Raw genomic sequence first — 25,400 nt, 5'->3', positions numbered from 1 at the left:
CTGGTTTCCGTCCGTGTCCGTTTGTGTCTGCTCAGGGTCCCGTTCTGACGGAAACCTCTGACGGAACATCCCAACAGGACCCCAATGCAGATGTGAACAGATCCTAAGGCCTAATTCACACGAACGTGTTAAACGTCCATGGGACGGCTGTTGAAACAGTGGCTGTCCCGTGGACCTATGTAATTCAATGTGGCCATTCACATGTGAAGGGTCCGTGTGAAAATAGAACATGTCCTATCTTTTCACGCATCCCTTCTTAGACTCAACTATGGTGGATGCGTGACATCATGTCCCGCAGCGCTGAGCACGGATGCACCTCGGACGTGAAAAACTGAAATTTTTCACGTCCGAGATGAGCAGCGCTCGTGTGAATCAGGCCTTGGTGTTTAATTTGTTTTTGCAGGACTACTTTTTCAATGACTGGTTCTTTGGGTTTTTTCTTGCTGTTTACCGCGCGGTATAAATCACAAGTTAACTGTTGGTCTTTGGGTTTGTACCAATGCAGCGATATCAAATGGTTTTTTGTTTTTTTTAAAAAAAAAAAACATTTTTAGAGCTTTTGAAAAATAGATGTTTTAAAGAAAATGCATCATTTTTGTGTGGTCAGTCGAAAACCATCACTTTATTTCTAGTGTCTCTCATTGGGGGACACGGACCATGTGTATATGCTGTTGCCACTATGAGGAGTGACGCTAAGAATAAGTGTTGACTATTAATTATTATTACCCCTTCTACAGGCACTGAGCTAGTCTGTCTTAGCTTAGTGTTTGTAAGAGGCAGACACCCCTATAGCAGGATATCTTTGGTTTTTGTTTTTGTTGTGTTTTAATGGTCAAAATTTTTTTTTCCTATTCCAGTGGGTTAACAGGGGTGATGTTGTCCCCTACTATTTCCAGCATCTGACGGGCGCTCAATGTTTTCAATGTACTGTTGTCCCCCTGCCATGCTTAAGACAAGCGCACAAGCTCCTCGGTCGCCTGCCCACCTCTGTCACCCCTTCTCCCGGGGTCACACTTTCCCACCACTCTGCTGGCAAGTTCTCTCCACAGATACCAGTCTTCCCATCAAAATTCTGGAACTATGGGCGATGTACCTCTGCCTAAGTCGCTGGATAATTCTCTCCTGACCGGCAATAGTCAGGGTCCAGTCCGCCAATTCCACAGCAAGGAGTGCAGCAGCAATGGCTGAAGCATCCAAGATTCTGGGGAGGGACGTAACTTTACATTCCTTCTCTTTCGGCTGCCTACATTACCAGGGTCGACCATTGGGTCAGGGACTATATCAGCCTCAAGTGAGTCCACCCCAAGGAGTGGGCCCTTCATCACGAGGGGTTTAAACAAATCTGTTCCATGTGGGGAATGCAGGATGTGGACTTGCTGTCCTCTTGTCTCAATTGCCAGTTTCTCCTCTTCATCTCCCGGTCGGGATCCTGATGCGTACATGGTCGACTGTCTCATGGCTCCTTGGCATCACTTCAGCCTGATATATTTCCTCTACTGCATTCTTCCCAAGCTTCGCAGGGCCTAGGGGATTCCGAATCGTAACAGCCCTGGATTGGCCTCGCTGCGACATTCCCTGGTACTTACCTCTTTGGCTTACCTCTTTTGATCTGCTCTCCCAAGGACCTATCTTTAACCAGAGGTTAGTCGCTTTGTTTAATGACGTGTCTGTTAAAGCTGCAGTGTCTAAGGCTTATGGTCTTGTCTTCAGCTATCTTAACCCCTTAAGGACGCAGCCTAGTTTTGGCCTTAAGGCTCAGAGCCCATTTTTCAAATCTGACATATTTCACTTTATGTGGTAATAACGTCGGAATGCTTAAACCTACCCAAGAGATTCTGAGATTGTTTTCTCGTGACACATTGGGCTTCATGTTCGTGGTAAAATTTGGTCGATATATTCAGTGTTTATTGGTGAAAAATTGCAAAATGTAGAGAAAATTTTGAAAAAATTGCATTTTTCAGAATTTAAATGCATCTGCTTGTAAAACAGACGGTTATACCACCCAAAATAGTTACTAGTTCACATTTCCCATATGTCTACTTTAGATTGGCATCGTTTTTTGAACATTTTTTTATTTTTCTTGGACGTTACAAGGCTTAGAACATAAACAGCAATTTCTCATATTTTTAAGAAAATTTCAAAAGCCTTTTTTTTAAGGTACCTCTTGAGTTCTGAAGTGGCTTTGTGGTGCCTATGTATTAGAAACCCTGATAAAACACCCCATTTTAAAAACTAGACCCCTCAAAGTATTCAAAACAGCAGTTAGAAAGTTTTTTAACCCTTCAGGCATTTCACAGGAATTAAAGCAAAGTGGAGGTGAAATTTGCAAATTTCATTTTTCTTGCTGAATTTCAATTTTATTCATTTTTTTTTCTGTAACACAGAAGGTTTTACCAGAGAAACACTACTAAATACGTATTGTCCAGATTCTGCAGTTTTTAGAAATGTCCCACATGTGGCCCTACTGCGCTCGTGGACTAAAACACAAGCCCTAGAAGCAAAGAAGCACCTAGTGGATTTTGAGTCCTCTTTTTTATTAGAATATATTTTAGGCAGCATGCCAGGTTTGAAGAGGTGTTGAGGTGTCAAAACAGTAGGAATCCCCCAATAGTGACCCCATTTTGGAAACTACACCCCTCAAGGAATTCATTTAGGGTTGTTGTTACCATTTTGACCGCACAGTTTTTTCACAGCACGTATTTGAATTGGGCTCTGAAATGAAAAAAATGTCATTTTTTCCAATAAAATGTCATTTGTGATCAAAATTTCTTATTTTCACAAGGAACAAAATACCCCATTTTGTTGCCCAATTTGTCCTTAGTGTGGCAATACCCCATTTGTGGTGATAAACTGCCGTTTGGGCCCATGGGAGGGCTCAGAAGGAAAGGAGCGCTATATGTTTGTTGGAGTCCAGATTTTGTTGGATTGGTTTTCGGGTGCCATGTCGCATTTGCAGAGCCTCAGAGGTATCAAAGCAATGGAAACCCACCAAAAGTGACCCCATTTTGGAAACTACACCCCTCAAGGAATTCATTTATGGTTGTTGTTAGAATTTTGACCACACAGTTTTTTCACAGCACCTATTTCAATTGGGCTGTGACATTAAAAAAATGACATTTTTTCCAATAAGATGTAATTTTTTACCAAAATTTCTTATTTTCACAGGGAACAAAATACTCAATTTTGTTGCCCAATTTCTCCAGAGTGCATCAATACCCCATTTGTGGCAATAAACTGCCGTTTGGGCCCATGGGAGGCCTCAGAAGGGAAGGAGCGCTGTGTGTTCTTTGGAGTACAGATTTTGCTGGTTTGGTTTTCGGGTGCCATGTCGCATTTGCAGAGCCCCAGAGGTATCAAAGCAATGGAAACCCACCAGAAGTGACCCCATTTTGGAAACTACACCCCTCAAGGAATTCATTTATGGGTAATGTGACCATTTAGACTCCATAGTTTCTTCACAGAACTAATTTGAATTGGGCTGGGAATTAAAAAAAAATATATTTTTTCCAATAATATGTCATTTTAGCTCAAAAATTCTTATTTTCACAAGAAATAAAATACTCCATTCTGTTGCCCAATTTGTCCTGAGTGCGGCAATACCCCATTTGTGGTGATAAACTGCCGTTTGGGCCCATGGGAGGGCTCAGAAGGAAAGGAGCGCTGTGTGTTCTTTGGAGTCCAGATTTTGCTGGATTGGTTTTCGGGTGCCATGTCGCATTTGCAGAGGCCCAGAGGTATCAAAGCAATAGAAACCAACCACAAATGACCCCATTTTGGAAACTACACCCCTCAAGGACTTCATTTATGGGTGTTGTGACCATTTTGACCCCATAGTTTTTTCACAGAACTTATTTGAATTGGGCTGGGAATGAAAACAAAATTATTTTTTTCAAATAATATGGAGTTTTGGCTGAAAATTTCTTATTTTCACAAGAAACAAAATACCCCATTCTGTTGCGCAATTTGTTCTGAGGGCCGCAATACCCCATTTGTTGTGATAAACTGCCATTTGGGCCCATGGGAGGGCTCAGAAGGAAAGGACCACCATTTGGCCTACTGGGGATTTTCTAGTGCGAAGTCATGTATGCAGAAGCCCCTGAGGTACCAGAACAGTTGAAACCCCCAAGAAGTGACCCCGTTTTAAAAACTACACCCTTAAGGCATTCATCTACATGTGTAGTGAGCATTTTGACCGGAGACCTACACCCCATAAACTGTAATGTGGGTTCTCCCGGATATGGCAATACCCTACATGTGGCTGTTATCAGCTGCCTGGACACACAGCAGGGCCCAGAGGGGAAAGACGAGGGGGGATAAGCTGTGTGGAGTGCATCAGGGTAAGTAAAATTGGGGTTAATTATAAACCAAGGGATGTATGATAAATTTTATAACACTTTCATACAGAGCTCTGGTTATTCGGGACACGTGTCACATTGATATATTGTGTCCTCCCTTACCCCCTCTTATAGCAGACTTTGCACCTCTTTTGACTTTTTCCCTTCTTGCCAGTTTGGGGAACTTCTCCTGGAAAGTGTTGCCCTGGTACGATGCGTGTGGGCTCGCTTCCAGAAGTACTGGGTGCCCCCCCTTCTTGGTCCCTAAAGATTAGGTTCTTGATAATCACCTCTTGAAATTCCAGGAAAGTTCCCGTCTGGCCTGCACATCGACGTAGCATGTACGCATTGTACAATGCCATCTGTATGATGTGCCCGGCCAGCTTCTTATACCACACCGCATGGCGCTGTAGGGCTTCAGGGCTTGATCTTACAAGTCCATCCCTCCCATGTACCTATTGTAGTCCAGGATGCAGTCTGGTTTGGGGGTGGCCTTTCCTTCATATATCCTAAATCTGTAGGTATACCCTGATGCACTCTCACAGCTTATACATCTTCACGCCATACCTTGCCCTCTTACCCGGCAGGTACTGGCGGAATTGAACCCTCCCTTTAAAATGTACCAGGGACTCATCAATAGAAAAACACTTCTCGGGGGTGTATGCTGGGGAAAACCGGGCACTGGAACGGTCTAATAGGGGTCTCCGTTTATACAAACGGTCAAAACTGGGGTCATCTCGGGGTGGGCACGGCTCATTATCAGTATAATGTAAGAAGCGAAGTATTGCCTCATTTATTTATTTTTTTAGGTTCCAGTTCAGTTCTGAAGTTGCTTTGAGGGGCCCATATATTAGAAACCCCTATCAAACACCCCATTTTAGAAACTAGACCCCTCAAAGTATCCACAACAGCATTTAGAAAGTTTATGAACCCTTTAGGTGTTTCACGGGAATTTAGAGCAAAGTAGAGGTGAAATTTACATTTTTTTTTTGTCAGAAAATCCTCTTTATACCATTTTTTTTATAACACAAAAGGATTTATCAGAGAAACGCAACTTAATACGTATTGCCCAGATTCTGCAGTTTTGAGAAATATCCCACATGTGGCCCTAGTGCGGTAATGGACTGAAGCACCGGCCTCCGAAGCAAAGGAGCACCTAGTGGATTTTGAAGCATCTTTTTTATTAGGCACCATGTCCGGTTTGAAGAGGTCTTGTGGTGCCAAAACATTGGGAACCCCCCAAAAGTGACCCCAATTTGGAAACTAGACCCCTTGAGGAATCCATTGTAGTTTTCTTGGGGTGCATGCGGCTTTTTGATCAGTTTTTATTCTATTTTTAGGTAGCGTGGTGACTAAAAAACAGCAATTGTACGATTGTTTTTTTTTTCGTTTTTTTTTACAGCGTTCACCGTGCGCTATAAATGACATATTCACTTTATTCTGCGGGGCGATACGATTACGGCGATACCAGATGTTTATAGTTTTTTTTTATGTCTTATGGCGTTTGCACAATAAAATACGTTTTGTAAACAATCATTCACTTTTTGTGTTACCTTATTCTAAGAGCCATAACGTTTTTATTTTTCAATCAATAAAGCCGTGCGAGGACTTATTTTTTGCGTAACGAACTGTAGTTTCGATCAGTACCATTTTTCGGTACATGCGACTTTTTGATCTCTTTTTATTCCATTTTTTGGGAGGTGAAGTGACCAAAGAATTGTGATTGTGGTTCGGTTTATTATTTATTTTTTTTACGGCGTTCACCGTGCGGGATAAATAATGAAATAATTTTGTAGTTCAGGCCGTTACGGACGCGGCGATACCAATTATGTATAGTTTATTTGTTTGTTTATATATTTTTATTAATAATAAAGGACTGATAAGGGAAAAAGGGGGATTTTTACTTTTAATACTTTTAAATCTTTTATTTTCTTATTTTTACACAACTTTTTTTAACTTTTTTTTTACTTTATTACTTTGTCCCACTAGGGGACATGAGGGCAGGAGGCCCTGATCGCTATTCTAATACACTGCACTACATGCGTAGTGCAGTGTATTAGAACTGTCAGCTACTCACTGACAGCAAGCATAGTGGGTCCTGACGTTGTCAGGACCCACTAGGCTTCCGTCGATGGCAGAGCCGGACGCCATTGTTTGGTGTCCGGTTGCCATAGTCACCATCGCCGGCCGCTATCGCGTAGCAGGCCGGCGATGGCAGCTTAACCCCTAAAAAGCCGCGATCTCTATAGAACGCGGCTTTTAAGGGGTTAATCAGCGGGGACACAGCGATCGGTCCCCGCTGTAGGAGCTGTGACAGCTGCTGAACAAGACAGCAGCGTCACAGCTCCTGTATGTGTCGGGAGGACGGCCGAAACGGCCGTTACTCCCGAGACGTACTATTACGGCATGGAGCGCGAACGATACAGCTGCCATGACGTAATAGTACGTCAAGGAGCGGGAAGGGGTTAAGGTATGATCACACAGGACTGATAGTGTGTAAATGTACACAGCGTGTCCGTCCTGGAAGCCATAGGGAATTCCGCACGAAAAACTGCACCAAATTGTGGTGTCGTTTTTCAGACAGCGTGTCCGCTGTGGAAATCCTGCAGGGATGAGAAAAAAAAAAAAAGCTTATTCTTACCCAGGCCGTGTCACTTTCTACTGAGCGTAGCCTGGCCTCCTGGGATGACTCTGCATTCCATGTGACTGCTGCAGCCTTTGATTGTAGGACAAACTGCTCTTACTGTACTACGCTCTCCTGATTTTCCACAGTGGATTTTATTGCCGAAAATCCAGTGTTTACGTCTAGTGTGTTCCTACCCCTAAAGAGCGGATGACGGTGTTGACCACTTTTCCATCAGCAGGACCCCTTACTTGAGCTTGAGAGGTTCTGTGACTAACCGAAACGTCGCTCACTTGAGGTGAATAAAGCCACCATATTTCATCTACTCTGAAGTCCTGGTGCAGTTACTCTGTCCTATGGTTTTTCTACATTCAAAGTTGGGGAACTGATTCATCCCCTGGCCAAATATATAGGTATGTTGGAGTGCTGTGTTTTATTTTATTTATATATATATATATATATATATATATATATATATATATTCTAGCAGCAGCGTTTGGGTGCAAGCTCTGAGGGACAGACCAAGTCCCAGATACACAGGAATCAAAAAATGAGCAGCAACTCCAATAGTAAGGTGAAAATAAGTGGGTGCTTTATTGCGCGGGCAGTAAAGTACCCACTTATTTTCACCTTACTATTGGAGTTGCTGCACATTTTTTGATTTATATATTATATTTTTTTTTACTAGGGGACTTGAAACTTTTTGAATGCTTATATATATATATATATGTATAATTCTTTGAAGTATATAGTTTTACAAAGCATTAGCGCCTGTTAGTGTTGCAGCTAATAGGCAGATACCGATGGCAGACCTGAGGGTCTTGGTTAGACCCGGACTGCCATGGCAAAATGGGCTGACAGAGGGAGCACCTTCCCTCTGAAAGGCGCCTCCTATGCCATGGTCTCTATTGACTGTGGCATCTAAGAGGTTAAACTGCTGGGATCTGAGTTGACTCCTATCCAGGCAGTTGTGTCAAGACCATGCCTGTGTATTAGTCTTTTGGTTCTGCTGCTGAATCCGTGGGCATTGATCGTTAACGCGCAATCAGAACGCTGTAATAGTACAATGCTGGCCCTCTGAGGTTATGAACTTAGATGTGATCGATTACCGCTCGATCCCGAGTTGTCACTGAACCCGTCAGTCCTGCTGACCTGACAGATTCAGGTTTCAGCGCATGATACAGCTGATTTGTATACGGGATACAAAACAGCTGTATCTGTAAAAATTATTTGTAAGAAAACTTGATTACAAAGTTGCATTAACTACACTGATACACATTTTTAATTAAAAAATGACAGGGTACATTGCCTTTTAATTTTTTTTTATATATACTACCGTTCAAAAGTTTGGGTTCACCCAGATAATTTTGTGTTTTTCCATGAAAACTCACACTTATATTTATCAAATGAGCTGCAAAATGACTAGAAAATATAGTCAAGACATTGACAAGGTTAGAAATAATGATTTTTATTTGAAATAATAATTTTTTCCTTCAAACTTTGCTTTCGTCAAAGAATTCTCCATTTGCAGCAATTACAGCATTGCAGACCTTTGGCATTCTAGCTGTTAATTTGCTGAGGTAATCGGGAGAAATTTCACCCCATGCTTCCTGAAGCTCCTCCCAAAAGTTGGATTGGCTTGATGGGCACTTCTTGCGTACCATACGGTCAAGCTGCTCCCACAACAGCTCTATGGGGTTGAGATCTGGTGACTGCGCTGGCCACTCCATTACAGATAGAATACCAGCTGCCTGCTTCTTCCCTAAATAGTTCTTGCATAATTTAGAGGTGTGCTTTGGTTCCATGGTTCACTGTTGTAGGATGAAATTGGCTCCAATCAAGCACTGTCCACAGTGATAGCCTTCCTTATTCAAAATCCCTTTACCTTGTACAAATCTCCCACTTTACCAGCACCAAAGCAACCCCAGACCATCACATTACCTCCACCATGCTTGACAGATGGCGTCAGGCACTCTTCCAGCATCTTTTCAGTTGTTCTGCGTCTCACAAATGTTCTTCTGTGTGATCCAAACACCTCAAACTTCGATTCGTCTCTCCATAACACTTTTTTCCAATCTTCCTCTGTCCAATGTTTGTGTGCTTTTGCACATATTAATCTTTTCCTTTTATTAGCCAGTCTCGGATATGGCTTTTTCTTTGCCAGTCTGCCCTGAAGGCCAGCATCCCGGAGTCGCCTATTCACTGTAGACGTTGACACTGGCGTTTTGCGGGTACTATTTAATGAAGCTGCCAGTTGAGGACCTGTGAGGCGTCTATTTCTCAAACTAGAGACTCTAATGTACTTGTCTTGTTGCTCAGTTGTGCAGCGGAGCCTCCCACTTCTCTTTCTACTCTGGTTAGAGCTTGTGTGTGCTGTCCTCTGAAGGGAGTAGTACACACCGTTGCAGGAAATCTTCAGTTTCTTGCCAATTTCTCGCATGGAATAGCCTTCATTTCTAAGAACAAGAGTAGACTGTCGAGTTTCACATGAAAGCTCTGTTTTTCTAGCCATTTTGAGAGTTTAATCGAACCCACAAATGTAATGCTCCAGATTCTCAACTAGCTCAAAGGAAGGTCAGTTTTATAGCTCCTCTAAACCGCAAAACAGTTTACAGCGGTGCTAACATAATTGCACAAGGGTTTTCAAGTGTTTTCTAATCATCCATTAGCATTCTAACACAGTTAGCAAACACAATGTACCATTAGAACACTGGAGTGATGGTTGCTGGAAATGGGCCTCTATACACCTATGTAGATATTGCATTAAAAACCAGACGTTTAGCACATTAACAATGTATAGAGTGTACTTCTGATTGATTAATTTAATGTTATCTTCATTGAAAGAAAAACTGCTTTTCTTTCAAAAATAAGGACATTTCTAAGTGACCCTAAACTTTTGAACTGTAGTGTATATATTTTTTTTTAAATCCTAGGAAATGAATGCTGTAACTATTTTTGTTTTTCAGAGCGTATACAGACAGCAACCTAACAGCAACGTTTACTTTCTCGTAGACCGATCTAAAACACTTAGTGAGTGCAAAAGTGAGTAAATGTATGTTTGTTTAAATTGATAGCTAAAAGGAATATTTAGTCAGAAAATGACTTATTGCTTGCACCGAGTTTTTCTGTTAAAATATATTTTAAACATCAAAACTAAATTGCCCAAAATTCTGGTTTGAAGCTGCAACACCTTGAAAAAAACAGCAATTTAAACATGTTGAAAAGTGTTCCCCCTATATTTTACCGGAGTCCATCTTCATACGACTTTAAGGGTATGTGCACACACACTAATTACGTCCGTAATTGACGGACGTATTTCGGCCGCAAGTACCGGACCGAACACAGTGCAGGGAGCCGGGCTCCTAGCATCATAGTTATATACGATGCTAGGAGTCCCTGCCTCGCTGCAGGACAACTGTCCCGTACTGTAATCATGTTTTCAGTACGGGACAGCAGTTCCATGGAGAAGCAGGGACTCCTAGCATCGTACATAAGTATGATGCTAGGAGCCCGGCTCCCTGCACTGTGTTCGGTCCACTACTTGCGGCCGAAATACGTCCGTCAATTACGGACGTAATTAGTGTGTGTGCACATACCCTAACCGGCTCTTTCACACCGACCGATTATCGGGCAAACTAGCTCGTTCATCTGCTGATTGTATCGTTTATGCAGCCCAAAATATTATCATTGTCGGCAGCATATCTCCCTGTGTAAACAAGGAGACGTACAGCCGACATGATAGAAATGTATGAGATCGTAGTAACGAGTGCTCGTCCCTATACTAGCTCCTTATGAGAAGAGCAAACTAGCGCCAATCATTGAGCTGTCTCGTTGATTGACGCTCGTTTACACGGCCACGTCGGGCCATGTAATCTCACCCTTAGGCTAATTCATTGACATAAGTGGCATCAAATTTATGACTAACTTGTGCATGCTTTGCTGTTAACTTTAAACACTGGCTAGTGGTACGGCACTAATTCCATGCACGCGACCGTGTCAACTAGAGATGGTATTATATATGTATATATTTTTAAAACAAATTTTCATAAACTTGTGTGCATTGCACTTCAATGGTAGAAGGCTGTAGTACTGTGATCTGCCACTACAAGTGGCACTACAATTCACAGTACGAGCTGGTAAAGGGAAAGCGGAACGAGCGCTGTGGCTTCTTCAAAACAGCAGATTTTTTTTTTTTGTGTATTGATAAAGATCAAACCATTTATAATGGACTTTCACTTGTTTAATATTGTCTTCATTTTCGAGATGCAGCATCTATGCATTCACTAATATATATATGTATGTATGTGTGTGTATGTGTGTGTGTGTATATATATATATATATATAATGCAGTCTCCGCTGTATCAGTCAGTGAATAATAGTCCATTACAAATTTTTCTTTTTATCAATAAATATGTACATGAATAATAAATGCTTTCCAAAAGTTTACTTAGCCTTTAAATAGTTCTCTTTAGAAAGAGTCGACTGCGCTATTGCATCAAAACAATGGAACCCTGTCACAACGGTGACAAACGGAAGCCATTAGCAAGGTTTCCGTCACCATTGAGATTAATTGTGATGCAAACGGAAGCTAAGGTTTCCATTAGCCTTTCCGAAGAGGGGTTCCCCTAACGGAAACCTCTGACGGAACCCCTCAACGGAAAGCAACGCTGATGTGAACAAGCCCGAAGAGTGCCTTGTGGAAGCATACCTATTCCCCCGCCCCCCCTTAGTGTGTTGTTGCATCACAACCTTAAATTAAAATGTATTTTCTGGGGGGGATTTGTACCATTGGACTTACATTAGAGGTCTACCACTTTGAAGGTGCAATGCTCTAGGTGACATTTTTATAAATGGTAAGTTAAAAAAATAATTCAACATTCACATCATAAATTGTTAGGTCACTGTTATTTGATATTATATTTTTATAATTCATAATTCCACCAATAGTCTATTGTAGAACCGTAATATAATAGGAATGTGTGTCCACATATGTGGACAGCGATGTCAGGGAATTCCACAGAGTCCTGGAGCAGAGCCGACACCAGCGCTCTGCTCGGGACTCCGGCTCTGGGGAAGCCCCAGACATCGCTGTTCATATGTGGACAGCGATGTCAGGGAATTCCACAGAGTCCCGGAGCAGAGCCGACACCATCGCTCTGCTCCGCTCTGGGCAAGACCCTGACACACTGTCCATATATGGGCAGCGATGTCAGGGAATTCCACAGAGTCCCGGAGCAGAGCCGACACCAGCGCTCTGCCCGGGACTCCGGCTCTGGGGAAGCCCCAGACATCGCTGTTCATATTTGGACAGCGATGTCAGGGAATTCCACAGAGTCCAGGAGCAGAGCCGACACCATCGCTCTGGGCAAGACCCTGACACACTGTCCATATATGGGCAGCGATGTCAGGGAATTCCACAGAGTCCCGGAGCAGAGCCGACACCAGCGCTCTGCCCGGGACTCCGGCTCTGGGGAAGCCCCAGACATCGCTATTCATATGTGGACAGCGATGTCAGGGAATTCCAGAGTCTCGGAGCAGAGCCGATGCTAGCGGCTCTGTGTCCCGCGGGCCGCAGATGACAGCCCCAGGGGCCGCATGCGGCCCGCAGGCCGCGTGCTTGAGACCCCTGACCTAGCAGATGCCTGTCCGTTTTAAACGGACAGGCAGTAATACACTGCAATACAAAAGTATTGCAGTGTATTATAATAGCGATCGGAGAATCGCATATTGTGGGACTAGTAAAAAAGTTTAAAAAAAAGTTTCATAAAGTTAATTAAAAAAAAGTGTAAAAAAATGAAAAACCCAGCTTTTCCCCTTACAAAATGCTTTACTATTAAAAAAACAAAATAAAGTAAAAAAGTTACACATATTTGGTATCGCCGCGTCTGTCACGACCACGACTATAAATCTATTTACATTATTTAACCCGCACGGTGAACGCCGTAAAAAACTATGGAAAAATTGCTGTTTTCTGTGAATCCTGACTTAAAAAAAATGTGATAAAAAGTGATCAAAAAGTCTAATCTACTCCAAAATGTTACCAATAAAAACTACAAGTCTTCCCGCAAAAAAAAAGCCCTCATACAACCGCATCGGCGAAAAAATAAAACGTTACGGCTCTTCAAATTTGGAGACACAAAAACAAATAATTTTGAAAAAAAAGCGTTTTTTACTGTGTAAGTAGTAAAACATACAAAATCTATACAAATTTGGTATCGTTGCAATCGTAACAACCCGCTGAATAAAGTTATTGTGTTATTTATATCACACGGTAAACGGCGTAGATTTAAGACACGAAAAAGAGTGGCGAAATTTCAGTTTTTTTTTTCTATTCCCCCCCCCCCCCAAAAAAAGTTAATAAAAGTTAATCAATATATGTCCCCCAAAATGGTGCTATTAAAAAATACAACTTGTCCCGCAAAAAACAAGACCTTATACACCTATGTCGAAGCAAAAATAAAAAGGTTATAGCTCTTGGAATGCGACGATGGAAAAACGTAAAAAATGGCTTGTTCATTAAGGTTTAAAATAGGCTGGTCATTAAGGGGTTAATTTAGGTTTTCAGGCTCTTGATGTAAATAAAAATATTTCCTTTAACCCGTTAGTGACAACCAATACGCCTATCACAATCACAGCAGCCACTAATGGGCTTTATTCTGATGCATACGCCTTTTCACGGCGCTGCATCAGAATAAATAAACAGTGCAGGGAGCCGTTAAATCTCCCTGCTCTCAGCTACCAGATGTAGCTGGAGGCATCCCTGCTTGAATGGGTGAGATCGATATAAGTATCGATCTCACCCGTTTAACCCCCTCAGATGCGGCGCTCAATAGCGCGCGCCACATTTGAGTTGTTATGGAGAGATGGAGGGTGCTCCCTCTCTCTCCCACCGACACCCGGCTATAAGATCGCCGGGTGTCTGTGTCTCCGATGGCAGCTGGGGGCCTAATAAAGGCCCCCAAGTCTGCCTGTAGTGAATGCATGCCAGAGGCAGTAATACCCTGCAATACAAAAGTATTGCAGTGTATTATAAAAGCGATCGGAGGATCGCATATTAAAGTCCCCTAGTAGGACTAGTAAAAAGTTTAATAAAGTTAATAAAAAAAATTTGAAAAAAAGCTTACTTTTTCCCCTTACAAAATGCTTTACTATTAAAAAAAAAACTAAATAACGTTAAGTTACACATTTGGTATTGCCGCGTCCGTAACGACCACGCCTATAAAGATATTTCATTATTTAACCCGCACGGTGAAAGCTGTAAAAAAATAAAATAAAAATCATTTTTCCATTGTTTTTTACAAATAAAAATTACAAGTCATCCCGCAAAAAAAAAAAAGCCCGCATACAGCTGCATCGGTGGAAAAATAAAATAGTTATTGCTCTTCAAATATGGAGACACAAAAACAAATAATTTTGAAAAAGTGTTTTTAATGTGTAAATTGTAGTAAAACATACAAAATCTATACAAATTTTGTATCGTTGCAATCGTAACAACCCGCTGAATAAAGTTATTGTGTTATTTATACCACACGGTAAATGGCATAAATTTGGGATGAAAAAAAGGGTGGCGAAACTTCTGTTTTTTTTCTATTCCCCCCCCCCCCCAAAAAAAAGTTAATAAAAGTAAATCAATAAATTATATGTACCTCCAAAATGGTGCTATTAAAAAATACAACTTATCCCGCAAAAAAACAAGACCTTATACACCTATGTCAACGCAAAAATAAAGTTATAGAAATTCACTGCCTGTCTAAACGTCTTACATTTTATTGACAAAATTCGAAAAAAATAGGCCACTAAATGCCGAGGATCTGGGTACAGGTGTTGGCAACACAGATCATGAATGCTTCATGGAGTGTCCAAGGATACCTTGGGTCACAGTACAGTAGGTTGAGAGTGTCTGAGACAAACTGGTCACGATTAGCATATCGCAGCAACACTCCACAAAAGTGCTAACAAATAATAATTGGTCTGTTTGCCACAGATAAGCAAGATTCCCAACGCGTTTCTGCGCCCCTCTAGCATAGGGGAGCGTCACTGGGGTATAAATTTCCTGGATATAACTAAATGCCGGTCAGCACATAATATGTTGTTGTTTTGGTTTCCCGTCGTGCACTAGACACTGATAACTGGTCTAGTGTGCACCGGGGAAACTCTAGAGCCTTATACGGCTAAAGCCCCACCTCCTCTGGTCGCGTCAACTGGATCTAGACCAATAGGTGAGTAAGATGTCATAGATGTCCACCGAATAGGATGGCTCCTTAGTAACGTCGCGACCAATAGGATAGATGCAAAAATACACTTCCATCATATGTGAGAGATACGATGGAGGTGCTGAGGGAGTTGGAGGGTATTCGATGTGATCCCAACGGTCTCTTGGCTAGCCTGGATGTGGAGGCTCTCTATAGCTCCATTCCCCACTCACTTGGGTGTGGAGCTGTGGAGTATTTTCTCCAGGACCGAGGGACGCCTCTTCATGCACACAACCAATTTGTACTAACATTGCTCCAATTTGTATTAAAATCTTCCACCAGCTTAGGGGGGTGGGGTGGCAATGGGCAGCCCCTGTGCCCCTACCTATGCTAACCTTTTCTTGGGCTGGTGGGAAAAGGAATTTGTGTTCCGTGAGAAAATGGAGAAATATACTTCTTCCATTTTGATGTGGCTCAGATTCATTGATAATGTGTTCATTTTGTGGTCGGGTACATCTGGTGAGTGCAAGGAATTTGTATCCATCTTGAATATCCATGATCTGGGCCTTTTATTTTACTTATGAAATCAAAGAAAGGGCCATAACATTCCTTGACCTTAAAATAGAGAAAACTGATTTGGGCTACATTCAGACAGAAATGTCTAGGAAAAAACACTTCAACAAACAATTTACTAAGTTGGGATAGTTTGCACCCCAAACCCCTCAAAATGGGCATACCGAAGGGCCAATACATCAGAGCAAGACGAAATTGCACTACAGTGTCAGACTTCAAGAGGTTTAATAAAGAGATTTGAACGTAGGGGATACCCCAGTGGTGTTCTAAAAACAGCATACCAACATGCCCTGGTGGTGGATAGGGAATCTCTCCTGAAACCTAAAATACATGCAGAGAAGGAAGAAACCATCAGAGTGATAGGGACTTATGATGCTGCACACCATGAAGTTGGGAAGATACTCCCCTCATACTGGGACCTCCTCAAAGCAGACCCAGATGTAGGCAGCCTTGTTGGTGACAGGCCTCAGATTACTCTTAACCCCTTCCCGCTCCTTGACGTACTATTACGTCATGGCAGCTGTATCGTTCGCGCTCCATGCCGTAATAGTACGTCTCGGGAGTAACGGCCGTTTCGGCCGTCCTCCCGACACATACAGGAGCTGTGACGCTGCTGTCTTATTCAGCAGCTGTCACAGCTCCTACAGCGGGGACCGATCGCTGTGTCCCCGCTGATTAACCCCTTAAAAGCCGCGTTCTATAGAGATCGCGGCTTTTTAGGGGTTAAGCTGCCATCGCCGGCCTGCTACGCGATAGCGGCCGGCGATGGTGACTATGGCAACCGGACACCAAACAATGGCGTCCGGCTATGCCATAGACGGAAGCCTAGTGGGTCCTGACAACGTCAGGACCCACTATGCTTGCTGTCAGTGAGTAGCTGACAGTTCTAATACACTGCACTACGCATGTAGTGCAGTGTATTAGAATAGCGATCAGGGCCTCCTGCCCTCATGTCCCCTAGTGGGACAAAGTAATAAAGTAAAAAAAAAGTTAAAAAAAGATGTGTAAAAATAAGAAAATAAAAGTTTTAAAAGTAATAAAAGTAAAAGTCCCACTTTTTCCCTTATCAGGCCTTTATTATTAATAAAAATATATAAACAAACAAATAAACTATACATAATTGGTATCGCCGCGTCCGTAACGGCCTGAACTACAAAATTATTTTGTTATTTATCCCGCACGGTGAACGCCGTAAAAAAAAATATTAATAAACCGTACCACAATCACAATTGTTTGGTCACTTCACCTCCCAAAAAGTGGAATAAAAAGAGATCAAAAAGTCGCATGTACCTAAAAATGGTACTGATGGAAAATACAGTTCGTTACGCAAAAAATAAGTCCTCGCACGGCTTTATTGATTGAAAAATAAAAACGTTATGGCTCTTAGAATAAGGTAACACAAAAAGTGAATGATTGTTTACAAAACGTATTTTATTGTGCAAACGCCATAAGACATAAAAAAAAACTATAAACATCTGGTATCGCCGTGATCGTATCGCCCCGCAGAATAAAGTTAATATATCATTTATAGCGCACGGTGAACGCTGTAAAAAAAAAAAGTATACAAAAACAATAGTAGAATTGCTGTTTATTAGTCACCACGCCACCTAAAAATGGAATAAAAACTGATCAAAAAGCCGCATGCACCCCAAGAAAACTACAATGGATTCCTCAAGGGGTCTAGTTTCCAAATTGGGGTCACTTTTGGGGGGTTTCCAATGTTTTGGCACCACAAGACCTCTTCAAACCGGACATGGTGCCTAATAAAAAAGAGGGCTCAAAATCCGCTAGGTGCTCCTTTGCTTCGGAGGCCGGTGCTTCAGTCCATTACCGCCCGAGGGCAACATGTGGGATATTTCTCTAAACTGCAGAATCTGGGCAATAAGTATTGAGTTGCGTTTCTCTGATAAATCCTTTTGTGTTATAAAAAAAATGGTATAAAAAGAGTAAATTTCACCTCTACTTTGCTCTAAATTTCTGTGAAACACCTAAAGGGTTCATAAACTTTCTAAATGCTGTTGTGAATACTTTGAGGGGTCTAGTTTCTAAAATGGGGTGTTTGATAGGGGTTTCTAATATATGGGCCCCTCAAAGCAACTTCAGAAATGAACTGGAACCTAAAAAAATAAATAAATGAGGCAATACTTCGCTTCTTACATTATACTGATAATGAGCCGTGCCCACTCCGAGATGACCCCAGTTTTGACCGTTTGTATAAACGGAGACCCCTATTAGACCGTTCCAGTGCCCGGTTTTCTCAAGCATACACCCCCGAGAAGTGTTTTTCTATTGATGAGTCCCTGGTACATTTTAAAGGGAGGGTTCAATTCCGCCAGTACCTGCCAGGTAAGAGGGCAAGGTATGGCGTGAAGATGTATAAGCTGTGCGAGAGTGCATCAGGGTATACCTACAGGTTTAGGATATATGAAGGAAAGGCCACCCCCAAACCAGACTGCATCCTGGACTACAATAGGTACATGGGAGGGATGGACTTGTCAAATCAAGTCCTGAAGCCCTACAGCGCCATGCGGTGTAGTATAAGAAGCTGGCCGGGCACATCATACAGATGGCTTTGTACAATGCGTATGTGCTACGTCGATGTGCAGGCCAGAGGGGAACTTTCCTGGAATTTCAAGATCTAATCTTTAGGGACCAGGAAGGGGGGGCGCATCGTACCAGGGCAACACTTTCCAGGAGAAGGTCCCCAAACCGGTGGAAAGGGAAAGAGTCAAAAGAGGTGCAGAGTCTGCTATAAGAGGGGGATAAGGAAGAACACAATATACCAATGTGACACGTGTCCCGAAAAACCAGGGCTCTGTATAAAAGATTGTTTTAAAATGTATCATACATCCCTTGATTTTCAATTTACCCTGATGCACTCCGCACAGCTTACCCCCCTCATCTTTCCCTTCTGAGCCCTGCCGTATGCCCAGGCAGCTGATAACAGCCACATGTAGGGTATTGTCGTACCCAGGAGAACCCACATTACAATTTAAGGGGTGTATATCTCCGGTGGCGCATGCTGGGCACACTATATTGGACACTGAAATGGCATATACATATATAAAATTGCAAATCTCACACTGCACCATCTGCTGCGCATTATCTTTTACACAGTACCTGTGGGGTCAAAATGCTCACTACACCTCTAGATGAATGTCTTAAGGGGTGTAGTTTTTAAAATGGGGTCACTTCTCGGGGGTTTCAACTGTACTGGTACCTCAGGGGCTTCTGCACACATGACTTAGCACCAGAAAAGCTCCAGTAGGCCAAATGGTGGTCCTTTCCTTCTGAGCCCTCCCATGGGCCCAAACGGCAGTTTATCACCACAAATGGGGTATTGCCGCACTAAGGACAAATTGGGCAACAAAATGGGGTATGTTGTTCCCTGTGAAAATAAGAAATTTTGATCAAAAATGACATCTTATTGGAAAAAATATAATTTTTTTCATTTCACAGCCCAATTCAAATAGGTGCTGTGAAAAACCTGTGCGGTCAAAATGATAACAAAAACCATAAATGAATTCCTTGAGGGGTGTAGTTTCCAAAATGGGGTCACTTCTGGTGGGTTTCCATTGCTTTGATACCTCTGGGGCTCTGCAAATGCGACATGGCACCCGAAAACCAATCCAGCAAAATCTGGACTCCAACAAACACATAGCGCTCCTTTCCTTCTGAGCCCTCCCATGGGCCCAAACGGCAGTTTATCACCACAAATGGGGTATTGCCGCACTAAGGACAAATTGGGCAACAAAATGGGGTATGTTGTTCCCTGTGAAAATAAGAAAATTTGATCAAAAATGACATTTTATTGGAAAAAATATCATTTTTTTCATTTCACAGCCCAATTCAAATAGGTGCTGTGAAAAAACTGTGCGGTCAAAATGATAACAAAAACCATAAATGAATTCCTTGAGGGGTGTAATTTCCAAAATGGGGTCACTTCTGGTGGGTTTCCATTGTTTTGATACCTCAACGCCTCTTCAAACCTGGCATGCTGCCTAAAATATATTCTAATAAAAAAGAGGCCTCAAAATGCACTAGGTGCTTCTTTGCTTCTAGGGCTTGTGTTTTAGTCCACGAGCGCACTAGAGCCACATGTGGGACATTTCTAAAAACTGCAGAATCTGGACAATACATATTTAGTAGTGTTTCTCTGGTAAAACCTTCTCTGTTACTAAAAAAAAATTGAATAAAATTGAAATTCAGCAGAAAAAATGAAATTTGCAAATTTAATTTCCACTTTGCTTTAATTCCTGTGAAATGCCTGAAGGGTTAAAAAACTTTCTATATGCTGTTTTGAATACTTTGAGGGGTCTAGTTTTTAAAATGGGGTGTTTTATGGGGGTTTCTAATACATAGGCCCCTCAAATCCACTTCAGAACTGAACTGGCACCTTCAAAAAAAGGCTTTTGAAATTTTCTTAAGAATATGAGAAATTTCTGTTTATGTTCTAAGCCTTGTAACGTCCAAGAAAAATAAAAGAATGTTCAAAAAACGATGCCAATCTAAAGTAGACATATGGGAAATGTGAACTAGTAACTATTTTGGGTGGTATAACCGTCTGTTTTTCAAGCAGATGCATTTAAATTCTGAAAAATGCTATTTTTTGTAAATTTTCTCTAAATTTTGCAATTTTTCACAAATAAAGACTGAATATATCGACCAAATTTTACCACGAACATGAAGCCCAAAGTGTCACGAGAAAACAATCTCAGAATCGCTTGGATAGGTTTAAGCATTCCGACGTTATTACCACATAAAGTGAAATATGTCAGATTTGAAAAATGGGCTCTGAGCCTTAAGGCCCAAACTAGGCTGCGTCCTTAAGGGGTTAAAAGAGGCCGAAATATTAAAGACAGACTAGTGCAGTCACTTTGAGGCTGGGAGTACTACGACTTGGTTGGCATCTAACCTGAAGGGAACGTATCGCTGTGGCAGATGTAAAGCATGTAGCTCCATTGGGAACAGTAAAACTTTCAAGAGCAAGACAACCGGAGAAGTTTTCTATATGAAATCTTTCATTAACTGCCTCACTAAAGGGGTAGTGTATCTTATTACCTGTGTCTGTGATACCCAATATGTTGGAAAAACGAAGAGAGAGTTCAGACGTAGAATTGGGGATCATGTATGTGATATTATTGGGAAGCATGACACATCTGTCTCCAGGCATGTATGAGAGTGCCACTCTGTGGACCATGGGAGTGCCACTCTGTGGACCCAATGGTCCTTACATTTCAGGGGATGGAATATGTTCAACCAACGGTGAGAGGGGGGAGTCGGGACAGGCGGATCTGGCAGAAGGAGGCCCAGTGGATAAATAGTAAAGGGAGGAAACCTCCAGCTCACCAGTTTAATGCGTCTCCCGACTCTCCGCTCGGATCCCCGCTACGGCTGGCGGTATGTATTAGAAGAAAATGATCCAGCGCTGAGTCTAGTTGTTGGTTAAAAAGGAAGCGATGTTCCCACCTTTATTGGGGTGATGCAGGTTAAAATCGTAGGGAGACGCAGTCCCAAGAAAAATGTGAGTAGGCGGTTATGCCCTGGCCTACGCGTTTCGAGCAACTCCTGTGCTCTTAGTCATGGCAAAGAAATGTGAGGACACTTGCTGCCCTTGTCTGCTTGATAAGCGTGAGTAATGAGTACGCAGAAAAACAGGTGAGTAGTTAACCCTAGCTGCTGATTATCACCTCAGGTGAGATAAACCCGCCGTAGGAACTACGTGTATGGGTATGATCAAAGAGGTGTGTAACATACATAAAGAAAACTCTTTCAATGAACCTGTACGTTCAGTACAAAAAATAAAGTAATGATAACTGTATTTGGGCAGACCGCTCAAATTAGTAGCTGTTACATATAATATCATGGGTTTAGTAAAATGTACAGCAGGCAAAGCGACATTGTCCTCACAATCCTCACAACGTATATCACAGATATTATAAATTAGACATACAAAATTTAAAAACAGCATATATTATTGGTCTAGCTTAGTTCCAAGTATTTCATTCTTGAACCAGTATATAAGGTGTTTAAAATATACAGTATAAGCATCCAAATAAATCGAAAATATAATTAAAAGAAAGACTGGAATATAGTTCCCGGTATAATAAAATATGAGTTGATTTCCACATATATGACCTGGGTAACTTTATGTGAACTATGTGAGTGTAATAGTTACATACTATAAGAACACTTGAGTTCGTCTCAAGATCTCGGAAAATTAAATCCTGTGTCATGAGTATTTGATTGGGAATGGTTAAACAAACTGAATAAGAGTCAGATCTGAATAGGGGTGTAAGATGTTCATGCGTTTTAACGTGAGTATATGCAAAATTTCTCTCAATATTTCCTATATTGATTCATTTCAAGGAAAGGACATTATTTCTTATAATTACACTTCATCGGTTGTAAGAGTTTATTTCCAAAGTTTATTCTGAGGAATATATGTAACATGAATAAATGTCGGAAAGGCCTTCATTAAGTTCAATATTTGCTTAGCATTATGTAATTATGTATAATGCATTTTATCTCCAGGTGTGTAGATTGTTAGCAGTAATATGCTGTTAGAGATATAAAATGCACTGGAGAGAGAAACACGAGACGGTCACCACCTACGTGTCCAAGCTCTCAGTTGGAAAAAAGGAAAAGAAAGGCACAGTGCCCATGGTTCATCTATGGATAAGATGGAGTGCATCAGAACGATATGTATCGAGAGTATCTATATGTAAAAACTGTTTGAATAAATAAAGGCCCAGTGGATCTTCAGGATGCAAACCATCAGGCCACTGGGCCTTAATGAACAAATATTCTACCTTCCCTTTCTTTAAATATTTGAATTTGTTCCAATTTAATCCATCATGTTTTTGTTCAATTCTCTCCTCTAATTGTTCCATATATACTTCGACGTGCATTTATACCACACCTTCCCTCCTTTTTTGCTTTACCTCCATTAAGTCTATCAGACCCTGTACCGATTTTGTTGTATATCAGCATGTTGCGGTTCTCCTCCGTTATATACGGGGTTATTGAGTTTCCATTCCGTGCTTCCATGCATTTGGGACATATTTCCCTATTTAAGATTTATTCATCTCGTTGATAGTATGGCACTCACTCATGTTAATCTTTATTTCCTTACTCACTATATTCGTTGTAGTGTGGTTCAGTCACTCAACCTACTGTACTGTGACCTAAGATATCCTTGGAAACTCCATGAAGCATTCATGATCTGTGTCGCCAACGCCTGTACCCAGATCCTCGGCATTTAGTGCCCTATTTTTTTAGAATTTTGTCAATAAAATTTATTATAAACGTTTAGACAGGCAGTGAATGTCTATAATTAAACTAAACGTGCACCTTGTACACTGTTATCTTTGGAATATAAAAATAAAGTTATAGCTCTTGGAATGCGATGATGGAAAAACTTTAAAAAATAGCTTGGTCATTAAGGTTTAAAATAGGCTGGTCATTAAGGGGTTAATGGCAAACCGAGATCTTTGAACAAGCTGAGAAAATTATACATTTTGTGTATTTACGCTAGACTTTGGTGCGCCACGGTTTTTTTTTTTTTTGTTTTTTTTTACTCCGGCAAACTAATTTCATGTAAATGCTTTATTTTTTTTTCTTTATATAAAATTAATTTTATTTCATTAAAACCAATAAACCCATGTAATGGGGTGAGATGTATCTTGCTAACTGTAGTCAAATGATTGAAAAAAAAAAAACATGAACTAAACATCCCACGTTTTTTTATTAACAGAGAAATTAGACGACATGTCACAAACGCATCAGGAATTCTTTGTTCAAGCCGACAATTAATTTTTCAGCTGGCTAAGATGTGCGGAATATGCTGTACTGTCAGTTTGACTGCGGATGTGGTTAAACCCTACTGTCATGATGACCTGAATTTACGACGCAGAGGCCCAAACAGCAGCCATCAGATTTTGGAGACTGATTGTTCTCACAAGTATCGCTGTTTTTTCTCCGGTCATGTTCTTCATTTACGAGGACCGCTGACTCCTCAACCCTTGCAAGATAGAAATGGCAATATATTTCTTTGGAATGGAGAAGTGTTTGGTGGAGTTGATGTTCCAGACACTGGTAATGACTCTCATGTAATGTTCCAGCATATTGCTTCATGTGTCGACGAGCATGAGATATTGTCACTAATTTCCAAAGTACAAGGGCCTTGGTCTTTCATCTACTATCAGAAGAAAACTCATAACGTGTGGTTTGGAAGAGATTTTTTCGGTCGCCGGAGTCTTTTGTGGAGCTTTGGGGAAACACCTGAAAACGCATTGTGTCTCACTTCTGTAACTGAATTTCATGGGGAACCAGATGATACGCAGTGGCATGAGGTTCCAGCAGCTGGTATTTATAAGTGTAACTTAAGCTTGTGTGCAGAATTAAAAACCATTCAATTAACATTGTATTCATGGATGTCTGCTACAGATGTGTCACCTATAACGGATGAACAACCAGGACACACCTTTTTTACCGATGACTTAAAATATGAAAAATACGCCTCCAAAATTAAATGTGGAAATGGCAAGCTCATCATTCCAGTTACTCCATTAAATAGGAAAGTCCCCGACGCGTTGCCGGAGTCAAACGGCCAAATATCTTCTAACCGCGTTTGCTTAGAAGACCTTAAAATGCTCATCTCGGCAGTACATAAGCAAAATGCCGAGTCTTTTATCAAAGTTTTAAGTGCCGCTGTGAGGAAACGTGTTTTATCTCTGCCACGAGTAAACAATCCGACTTCAGAAGCCGAAAAACTGGCAGAAGTGGCAATCCTTTTTTCTGGTGGAATAGATTCCATGATGTTGGCTGTTTTTGCAGATCAACATATTCCACCGGAAGAACCTATTGACCTACTCAATGTAGCTTTTATGATGAAAGCTCGAATTACAAAAATAAATAAAGGCAGTTTGCAAAAGAAACAACGCTCTGCATCTTCATGCCAAAGTGATGCTGAGGATCCTATGGACCTTAATCCGTTTGATGTTCCTGATCGAATCACCGGCAGGTTGGGTTTGGAAGAACTTAAAAATCTGAACCCAAGAAGAATTTGGAATTTTGTTGAAATTAATGTCACACTTGAAGAACTTGAGCAAATGAGACAACAGCACATCTCACAGTTGGTACAACCATTGAACACTGTTCTCGATGACAGTATTGGTTGCGCTGTTTGGTTTGCTTCTAGAGGAATTGGCATGATGGAATGCAATGGTGAAATGAAGCCATACACCAGTACTTCTAAGGTAATTAAATCTACATTCGTGAGAGAAGGTAACACCCCCCCCCCCCCCCATGCTAGAATTTAACTTCTAACTTCATTTAAAGTTTGGATGTGGATTTAACTTTGCAGAGTCCATTTTCTTTCCAGTGATTTATTTAGGTTTTATTTTTTCCATATGCACTCGTTGCTTTCAAAATGCACACTAATGTCTTTAGCCTGAATTCACACACTACATTGAATCGTGTTTTAAACGTGGTTTTTTTTTTTTGTGGTGGGGGGAGGGTTTGCCCAAAATCATTGCGTCCAGATGTGACTTTTGTCTCTATTGAAATATAGCCCTACGTCCAGCAATACTTGGCACACAGCTTGACTATAAAATATTACAGAAAGACCTAGATCAGCTGGCAGCATGGGAAAAAACATGGTAGCTGAAATTGTT

General features: G+C 41.4%; 1 protein-coding gene across 4 annotated transcripts in view; it reads left to right on the top strand.

Annotated features, from left to right (window-relative positions):
- Positions 1–25,400, top strand: part of ASNSD1 (asparagine synthetase domain containing 1) — a 62,001-nt gene that overhangs the window by 28,492 nt on the left and 8,109 nt on the right. For 2 of the 4 annotated variants that reach the window (XM_075829929.1, XM_075829932.1), the window contains 2 exons: positions 9,924–9,999; positions 23,480–24,983. In XM_075829929.1, coding sequence (XP_075686044.1) covers positions 23,556–24,983 — 1,428 coding nt within the window. In that variant the 5' untranslated portion in view covers positions 9,924–9,999; positions 23,480–23,555. The remainder of the gene's footprint in view (positions 1–9,923; positions 10,000–23,479; positions 24,984–25,400) is intronic. The other 2 variants (XM_075829930.1, XM_075829931.1) reach the window with 2 other exon arrangements.

Source organism: Rhinoderma darwinii, chromosome 6, assembly GCF_050947455.1.
Source record: "Rhinoderma darwinii isolate aRhiDar2 chromosome 6, aRhiDar2.hap1, whole genome shotgun sequence".
Classification (NCBI taxonomy): Eukaryota; Metazoa; Chordata; class Amphibia; order Anura; family Rhinodermatidae; genus Rhinoderma; species Rhinoderma darwinii.
Note: the sequence above shows the minus strand (reverse complement) of the source record. Positions and strands in the feature narration are given on the sequence as shown.